The sequence below is a fragment of the Zootermopsis nevadensis genome, unplaced genomic scaffold (genome assembly GCF_977971745.1).
Source record: "Zootermopsis nevadensis isolate Lab colony 2312 unplaced genomic scaffold, Znev_1.0 Znev_ptg000023l, whole genome shotgun sequence".
In the NCBI taxonomy this organism is placed as follows: domain Eukaryota; kingdom Metazoa; phylum Arthropoda; class Insecta; order Blattodea; family Termopsidae; genus Zootermopsis; species Zootermopsis nevadensis.
In genome coordinates this window covers 8,643,230-8,653,805 of record NW_028259155.1, presented here as the reverse complement: position 1 = coordinate 8,653,805, position 10,576 = coordinate 8,643,230, and the positions used below count along the sequence as shown (strand labels likewise).

The 10,576-nt window shown below is 34.3% G+C and overlaps 1 protein-coding gene across 7 annotated transcripts in view; it reads right to left on the bottom strand.

The window, feature by feature from the left end:
* Positions 1 to 780: 780 nt before the first annotated feature.
* The window catches only part of LOC110834979 (uncharacterized), a 147,916-nt gene continuing 138,120 nt past the window's right edge, over positions 781 to 10,576 (bottom strand). For 5 of the 7 annotated variants that reach the window (XM_087354252.1, XM_087354253.1, XM_087354256.1 and 2 more), the window contains one exon: positions 781 to 9,171. In XM_087354252.1, coding sequence (XP_087210378.1) covers positions 9,052 to 9,171 — 120 coding nt within the window. In that variant the 3' untranslated portion in view covers positions 781 to 9,051. The remainder of the gene's footprint in view (positions 9,172 to 10,576) is intronic. The other 2 variants (XR_015536624.1, XR_015536623.1) reach the window with 2 other exon arrangements.

Genomic DNA, 10,576 nt, shown 5'->3' with positions numbered 1-10,576 from the left:
GAGAAGAGTATAGTGTAAATTAATGGTAAAGTGTAATGCATTTGTTTTCGATTTGTGGGATCAGTTGCATTTATGGTTATGAGCACACTCACTGACATGCGAGATGTCAGCACCACACCATTTTGATTATGCTTCAAACTAAAAAGTTTTACACAGACAGATATTATGTTCAATGAATCCTGATGGTTTTGTTAAAATTGTCATTGCATTCTGTTAAAAAAATTAAATGGCTCAGAGTGGAGCATGTTTTTTTTCAGATGTCCAATTTTAAGTGTATCTTAGTAAGGTTTCTTCATTAAGAATGATGATGGTGACTGATGATGAACATGATCAGTATAATAAAAACAATAATGATGATCAACATATAATAATAGCTGATTAATAAAAACTGTCTTTCATTAAATTCTTAGTTGTATAATTTGAATTTTTTGACATATCAAAAGTTTTTAATGCGCTAATTAAAGCCAATATATATTTTATATTACAGAATTGGAAATATCACATTTTATTTGCCTATCAGACTAGGCAAGTTTTTAAGTTATCTGAAATGAGGGGTATACACAAAATGAAGGTAATACAATGCATCATAAACTTGAAAAGTGTTATTTTAAACACATTTTTCAAGTTTTTTTGCTAATTATAAGTAGCATGAATGCAGTAGTCACGTTATTTGAATATGCATAGTGACGTAGCTCTCTTGCTGATCAAATTAACCACGTCAGAAGACACCGTACTAGGAAATTGTTTATATGATACAAGTTTCTGTAAGCATTCAACAGATTATATTTAAAAAGTTAATTTATTGTAAGATAATTTTAACTTAGAAGACTGCTAACAATTTTAAGAGGATTAATATTACATCAGACATTCATGATAACCACTAACATAAAATAACAAAGGACAGTCTGCACTAATTGAGTCTCTTATACTGAAATACAAAAATTACCAAATATCAGACACATTTAAAGTTTTTGTGGGACTACAATATTTGATGAAAATTAAATACTTTTTATTTCTGCCCTGCACTTTAATGCTAGAATGAGGTTCATACATGCCATTAACAATAAAAGTATATATATAGTAGAAAATTAATTAGTTTGCAGGGTAGAGGTATCAGAAATAATTATCGCTTATTTTCATCAATTTAACTTCAACAACAGTTTGATTTATATTACACTTTCCTTCCCATAATTTGTCTCTTATTTCTTTATTATAAAATGGCTTATTAAAAATGTACTATACACGCCACAGATTTTCATTTCCGTAACAAACAGCCAACAGTTTCTCAGCAGGAATGATAATACACATTTGTTATCACATAATTGTATAGTGGGAGTTCACACATGACATTTTAATACATATATGAAAAATAAGTTACAGCTGTATTATGTACAATAATTATATTTTATTTATATCTCAAACATTATTACTTCAACATTAAAAATAAATACCTGGTCTGTGCATCAGACATATGTGAAGCTGGCTACGATGTTTGTTCTTCAATGAAAAATTGCTATGGGAACAGTAAAAATTGAGGTCTTGGGACAATAATGACATGAAGAATATGAAGTATTTATCCAAAGTTATGGTATGATATTAAGATTAAAATTTTCTGTATTCCTTGAAACTGTGCCCCCCCCCCCCCCAATTGCTTCTTTAATAAATGTCTGGAAACATACAACATAGTGTATATATATATCAGGTTTATAAAAATTATCCTTTATACAATTGTCTTTGAAATATGGCACTGACATTTTGAAAGGGAAATAGATTGTTCTCAGCATTCAAAAGTTCCATCTCCATTAGATGGTAGTAAAAAGTGTTATAACTTATTCTATATATATATATATATATATCACATACTCATGATCAACATTTATTTAAATACGTATTTTTTACACATGTTTTAATATCCAGTATGAAATAATAAATATACCTGTTTAATGCAAACAGTATTCCCAGTTCTGTAAGACACAGCAGATACTAATTTATTCATACCATTCATTTGATTCTATCACATTTGTTTGACAGACAGACAGACAATAAGCAAGCCCAGGTACAAAACTGTGATAAATAATATTCACTTAGCATAATATATACAAAATATTAATTCTACATCTCTCGGGATGTCCAGCACCATCCATATCAACTAATAGCCAGCCAATCTCATGAAATCGAGGTACAGACAAAAGAGTTACATAGGAATTAAAAGCATTTTGCTTAATATATAATACTCATGTGAATTTGTTTACAGTGCTGAGTATATAATCTGTAACATGAATTATCAGGTTTGGATAAACTCCTTTAATGAATAAAATGTGTGTGTGAACTTACAATAGCAAAGAGAGTAGAAACTGAAGAAGACGTTGTTTCTGTTTAGGGACTGGCCGAGTACAACGTAACAGTAAAGTAGCTACACATGGTCTTTTTGAAGCCCGTGCCATACATTACTCTATTTAGAATGGTCTCAAACAAGAGATACTTAATACTGCTTATCAAGTTCATTTTAGAAGATGCCACAAGAAAAGTCCATGACAGTAAGGAAGGACTGGAGTTTAGTGGAGAAAATTAGCTTCTGACTTTTGTCAACAGTAATTAACAGAGCAAGAATAAAATATCATGAAGCAAGGAGGGAAGGACTGTCTAGTAACAAAATGCAGAGAAAGTAAATCTGTTGTTTAATTAATTATTCTCACGCTACCAGCCATACACGTTGGTTTAATGAAAAAAAAAGTTTTGAAAAAAATCTTTGTCTTTGTCCTCAGGGCACCCTCACAGTACCCTGAGGATGAGGACGAAGGCAGTTCTCAAAATGTAGGCATTTTCTTTATTAAACCACAATCTTTGTTCTCATCCTCAGGGTACAATGCTACAGTACCCTGAAGACGAGGACGAAGATGGCTCTCAAAATGTTGGCATTTTTTTCATTAAGCCACCTTACACGGCTGGTAACCCGAGAAAAATTCATTATACTTAGTCGCCACGATAAACTTCAAATCATATATCTCTTGTTAGCAGAAAGAAGTCTAAAGTTGTTACATAATAATAACTAATTGAACCACTGGAAATTGTAGCAAGGCTAAAATAGTTTTAAAAGACGACAGCCATTTGCATACACATTACTGCGAGAACCTGAAAACTCACCTACTTTCGAATGACACATATAAAAATTATGTTCATGATGCAAAATAAAAGACTTGATTAAATGTGAAAAGTACTTATTACTATAGAATCTTTTCTGTTCTTGGACCCTAGCTGAACACTTCACTACTCGTCTATTTCAGTGATGTGTGGTCTTCCTTGAGAAGTTGATAGAGTGCAGTTCATCACAAACTCCCCCACTTTACAATGAACTCGAAGCTCCTTTCCACGTTCAAAAAAGCCTGCCTTTTTCATTAATCTGGTCGAGTCAATTTCAGTCCAAACCCTCATATACTACTTCTGTAATACACAGTTTAATACGTCCTACCTCCTTGGGGTTAGAAAATTGATGCTGGAAAGCTCAGGACCAATGACAAAAATTACTGTTCTGGGGAAGACTGATGGATCGATGGCTGGTAAGAGGTGAGGGAAGCTAATAAAGACCCACAGTGACTGTTTTTCAGGCAGAATAATCAGGCAAGTAGAACTGCTTAGGCATTCAGAAGCCAGTCTGCCTATGGTAGAAAACTCAAACAAGGGCCTGTAAGCAGTAAGATGGCAGCCCCATCATCAGACTTACCAAGGGAAAGGGTCTTAATCTACTCTAGGGAAAATTACTTTTATGAACAAACTTCAGAAACAAATAGACGGATTTAAAGATAGAAAAGACCTGGTTCAACCACAGAAGCGACGGGAGGCCAAAGTCAATGCAGGACAATACTTCTAGTCCCCGAAGCAAAGATGACGTCCTTGCATCCATACTTTTGAGTCCGCAGTGTCTCTCCCCTTCAGGGTTTCTGACTAAAACTGTTTTAGCATTTCACATCTCTCTCATATTATACTCTGCTGTACTTCACTCTTTGAATTGTTATTATATTTCCTATGTCAAAATCCATAATCACGACTTGAAAAAAATTAATTTCACAGATAATGAACATCAAAATGCATACTCCAAATTAAGATGAAGACTGAAAATTAAAAATCAATAAACGCAATGCACAAATGTACAATAGTTTTTAAAAATATATGAATTGATAAGCCTTATGATGATGTGGTAAACATCGAAACATGTCGTCGAAATCAAAAGCGCTGTGATAGATGTAATATTATACGACACAGAAAAGCGCCATAAAATATAACATAATGCAATTTATATTGTAAATGTTATAAATAATTTTAAACAACATTATTTTAAAACAAGTTTTGTGTATAGACTGGAAAAATAAATATATGTATTCACTCAGAATTGTGAAATGGAAGCTGTTGAAATATAGGCTTCATGAGAAATTTCATCACATCATGCAATAAACTTTTCCAAAAGGCTGGTGATGGTCTGCTGCTCTTTGGGTCATTTGTGGTGCTTATGCACCTATCACAGAAGTGCGATGCGAACGAGACATCGTGCTGTAATCCACCGTATCGTCTCCACACTTCTTGTGATTCACTGCGGCTCTCAGATGGGTTCTTGCCACATAAATTTAGGGTTCTGATGTGCTGTCTGATCCAAGACATTACCATCCTAATTACAATGCAGCAAAACATGAAACATACACACTGATGATTTTGCGTGGAAGTCTGGCTCTTATCCGACGCCAGAATCGGAAAGATTTCATCATCTTGCTGGGCACGCACGCAATACTGCATTCTGTTTTAAATAACCACCTTGCCGTGGGATTTCATGCAGAAATATGACATGAAATTATTAAAACTGAAAATTATAATCAGTTTGTAATACAAAAGCAAATACCACATTTTACTATAATTATAACAATATTTAATTTCTTATAATTACCATTTAAATTATTATTCAGAACCCTTATTTTTGACCTCAAAGGTAAGTACAAAGCTATTGCTGCTTCCAAGTATTACGTCATGAACACATATGGAGGTTACACAGATAACGCCCGTACGATCAGGAAAGTACATTCTTTCAGCACTGATTACGTATTTAAGCGTGAAGATGATAAATGCATGTGGACAGTGAAAAAATATGAAACTGTAAAGAGTCACATAGGTTTATGAACAACAAAATTAATAATTTTTTCAGTGTATTAATCGCCAACACCCATGACAAAATGCACTAACATGGGAAACTGGTCAGACTGCTGGGTAACACTTCAGTAAGAGAAATGGTGAACTGTGGAGTGTGGAGTGGTTATGCCTCATACATACCACGAAGGTTAAATAGTTTAACATTTGTTTTTCCATTCATGTTTTGTTCTGAATGCTTTTGTCTTCTGACAATACATTTTTGGAAACATACATCCTCATTTGACAGGAACACCCCTTACACTTCATATGAAATCTATCATTGGTTTTGAGGATTGAGAACTGCATAAAGTGAATGCCCATAGGGAAAATAATTTTTGCTATTATGATATAAATTATATCCCCCAAAATACTGAAATGATCTCGATAAAATTTGGTGTTGGATTCTACACTAAGAGATCTCAGGCACATTTAAGTTTTCATTTGTAACAGATAAATTTACACTAAGTTAAAATAAAACTACCAGTTTTATGAAAAGCGGCGTATTAGTGTAACACATAAATATTACTGAAATCTACTTCTTTTACTGGCAGGTCTTTAATGAAATACAAGAAACAATAATATCTCACACAACGCAGTATGATACACATATTGTACTTACTTTGTAAAGAAGGGCGTGTATCTGCGATAAGAGATTTATATAAATGAGTAATAAAATTCAAAGCCAATAGGTATGGAAATTCCAAACAGCAATTTCAACTCTCATACTTTAAAACTGTAATTACTGACATCTGAAAGTCTTACATATTAACCTACTGGTGGTTTGGTTCCCCAGGACAGTGAGTAGATGGTTCAGCAAACTGACAGAAATGTAATACAATCACATTTGTCACATATATTAATCATATTTCCTATCAAATGGAAAAAATAGTTGACGTAAGTAATAATAAGCCTAAAACAGGTAAGTATGAAAGGTAGGGTCAATAACCATTGTAATGCAAGTTGTTTGAGGTGGTTACATATGGTCAAATGAAATTTGGAACAGTAACCATAATGACAATGAAAATGTATACTGTACGTGCGTGCGTGTACAAAACAAAAACATTGCTCAAAAAACAACATACTGGAAATACATAACTGGTGATACTCGGTAGATGACGACACAAATCGAAACACGGCGCTCTGAACAGCACACGGTACGAGGCAGCGGCAGAACGCGAAGTGACCCGCGGCAACACACCACCGTTCACTGTGCACATGAATATGACAGAGACAAAAGTGTGTACACAGTTCTGAGCAAATTTTAAAAAAAAGTGTCACAGAAATCCATTACAAATTGAAGTGACTGACATCAAAACAATTACCAATATGTATATAAAATACATATAAAGTTACAAAATATGCCAATATAAACGCTTAACTTGTTACATGACAGAGCCTGAGAACAACAGGTTATACTGAAATGTACTGCAAGGCAGTTTTATAATATACACACTCAATTTTAGTATTTTGCATGGTATCTATTTAAGATTTTTAACACCTGTCACTTTAAAGCTATGGGTTCTTGTAATGGGACGTCCCAGCACCAAGCAGTATTTAAGCTTCTGACCACAGCTGGGTGTAGTGCACCGGCCTAATTTCTCTTTGCATCAAAGTCCGCTGTGGAAATTACTGTCAACTGGCTTATATCACCTAATGCTGCTAGCGCTGTCAGAGATTTTTGTATTGCCATTCTCTCCTTTGGTCGTTTCATGAAATGGTTCAGCTTTACAGATTACGTGAGTACAGTCGGCTGCTATGAGATACACGGGGTAAGATGTGAATGTTGTCTGATTTAAGGCACTACCAAGGAATTCATCGAGAGGGATTACGGAAGACTGTCACGACAATTGGTCACGTGTACTTTACACATATGAATCAGATATAATACCACAATAGCAGATATCCCTACCTCCTATTCGGAGAGCCAACGTTTTAGATTTTTAATGAATTATGAACCAGAAACATCATCTGACGTAGTCATACAGTGGGCAAGAAGAAATAGAAATTGCAGATGGTTAACTCTCATACCCAAAACAAAGTTACTGTTGTATCTGAACAAGTGGTGACCTCCCAACATTTCTTAAATTTATAGCACAATATAAGGGAGATACACTTCCCCGTCCATAAACAATTCACAACTATTACTGAACATAGTCACCTAGTCCCTTTATCCGCAGATTTAATTTATATCCCAGTGCTACCAACCACCTGCTAGTGTGCTCTCAAGAAAGAGCTAATTTTTCCAACTAAATGCAGCCTGGCGACAAGCCAAGAACCCAGAAAACTGTAAGTCCACCTGGAGGAAGGATAAGGAGCTACTTGTTACAAAAATGTCACTGCTAAGGTTGGATGGTCGGTCAGGGACGGGACAGGTTGAGATTAAAATCTTGGGGAAATGTAGGAAGTTAACACTTGTAGGATTTGAGGTTTTCACAGTGGTGAGTCCGAAGATTGCAGTCTTCTGGGTTGTTGCGCTGTGGCGGAAATCTACCAGACTACACAGCGCAACAACCCAGAAGACAGCAGTCTGGAATTTTGATCACAGCTTGTCTTATCTGTTACACATTAAGCATCCCATGAAATGACTGTGTAAAAATGAACCAATTCACATTATTATTTACAAGAAGAAATTACATTTTTGGGTTAAATTTACATTATGTATAGGTAAAAGCAAATTTTCTTTCATTTAAAATAAAAATCATACGGCAGTAGACTTCTGAGATTATAAACACGAGAAATCCAATCAATAAAACTTATGGATAATGGTAATGTGAACAGCCGGAAACAAAGGAACTTGTATTGGCAGTCTCTTATAGAGGAATACGTCACTATAATTTTCAAAGTCGTATAAACCGCACTCAGTTCAAAAGTAATTACTTTCAGGCATACAAAAATTTCTGAAAGACTTTGACCATTTCAGAATTTCATGGTCACAATTTTTCACACTTTCCAATGTAAGACATTTCCATGTAAACTACTTTAAATAAACAATAACTATATGTTAATATTCTTCATATGGGAATGGCGGATTTAAACTCTTCTACTCACATGACGATCGCCAGATTTTAAATCCAGTGTTGTAATGCTTTAGCAGTATGGTACTTTGATGCACAGCCAGGGAGCTGGACCCCACATAAGCCATGATGCATGGCCAATAAAGGTTAATATTAATGTATCCAATTTTGACCTGAGCTTACAGAATACAATAAAAACAGATATAATTACAACAAAATACAACACATAAATACATTAAGATCTGAATCTATATTACATTTGTAAACTTGTTCACACTAATACTTTATGTAATTCATGTATAAATAATCACTATATTTAAATTTAAATAAAAAGTGAACACTCTCTCAGTTTCTGAAGAAAAAAGTGGAAATTATTAGTTTATATTCTTAAATGCATTAAATGCTAAACTTCAATATGACATAATTTTCATGAAGACTCTTAGTTCAATAATAATGAACCAAATTATTTAGGGGTTCCTCTTACATCAAGAAATTTTGTACATTTGTTATCTGCTTAAATTTTCACACACACAAAAAATTCACTTTAAAACTATCTTCATGTAGCATTTGAAAAATATGGTGCTTTAATTCATTTGTTTTCAACATCTTGTCTTTTCACATAGAAAGTGCAACACAAATTTATAAAGATTTTAACAATATACCACAATTCTCTTTAGTAACATTTTTCTTAAGACATATAAGTGACAAGTGTTCACACAAATACATTAAAAATATACACTTAGACGTTTGCCAAGATTTGTACAACCTGAATGAGATTCGTGTGTCGATCCTATGCATCTCGTCCTGATTCTTGGCTGGAGGCACTCCATGTCTTTCCTCTAGACTCGCCGTTTCTTTTTTCCGGTCAAGTGGTTGACTTGTGGCCGATGCTACACGTCGAAGGTCGTGGCGACCGGAATACCGTGTGCTGCAGCGTTCTCTTCCACTTGTCCTGAGTGTCTCGTAATTTAAGGAGCCATGTTTGCTGGCAAAGATAATAAGAATTAAAATGTTTAATTCTAGCGAATATTAAGGCCTGTGATATTTTTAAGTTTATTACAGTTGACGTGTTTGTGATACTTTTATCGCTTTATGTATTTTTATGTGTGTATATATATATATATAGTGTACAAAGTGAACGCATAATGGGAAGGCCACGTCCAACCATCCACCTGTATATTTAATCTGATTTTGAAGAAAAATTTATGTCAAATGACTATACTAAATTCACACATGACTTACCACTGCATACTTTGAAACGAAATTAAGTGTTCCCTGTAACATAATTGAAGACAGCGCTAAAGTGCACGTTTCTTGATCCCAGTCCAGCACATCACTGCAGTTTCTCTGTCATTTCATAGCGTTAAACTTATTTTTAGGTTCAAATTTACCAAATATGGTAATTAAGTAGTCAGCGCTTTTGTTTTAGGTTACTGAGGTCTTGGGTTAAAAAATTCAACCCAGAGGCTGGCTATTCTGACAAATACTTTTACAGTCTTTATTAGTTTATTCCAGGAAATGAATATTAAGCCAAGGCCTCAAACTCATGTATGGCCAATCAGAGAATAACCTTGCATTCATCAGCGTGAATTCAAACATTAAAGTTACTGACTTCCTTTCAGTTACTGGAAGTTGTCATGTGTGGTATTGGTGCTTAGACTACGCACGAAATAGGAAACCAACCCACAACTAAAATAAATGTTGTAAGCACTGAAACTAGGAGGTGACAAACTGCAAACATACCACAGACCGTACATTACCGCAATCATGTTGCGTTGCAAGTTTGAAGCGTCATTAGCTGAAACACATTTCCTGTTGCATGCAACCTCCTTTCTGGTAAATTTTTCATAATTATTACAGCTCTAATTCATCTTAAATTTAAAAACAGCACAACATGCACAATATGATTTGTACAAAAACTAACGTGTTTATAAACCTTCACACTGCTTTTGGCTGCTTTGCCATATCATAATTGGTTATTGAAAGATGACTGTTTCAACTGAAGAGGGCGCAGAATCACAAAACTACATATTTAATTCTGTTTAGGCAAGTGCATGCATAACAATTTTAAACCAACTGTTTATTATGATAATATAAATAAATACAAAAATATGTTCTGAACATGTACCATCTTTCAATATTGCTTACATATTTATTATTTCAGCTGAATATATCTCTTTAAGCAGTTTTTAAATTAATTTTCATTTAACAAAATTACTCTTAAATGGCTTCCATAGAAATCATTTAAAAAATTAAATTAAATCCATGGCGTTACAGCTCCAGAGAGCCAAAGCCGACTAGCTTGACTGCTGCACGTTCACATGCCTAAGCAGAGGTGAACGATCATCCAACCAGATGCAGGGTGACGTGTTGTCAGCACGACGAACCCC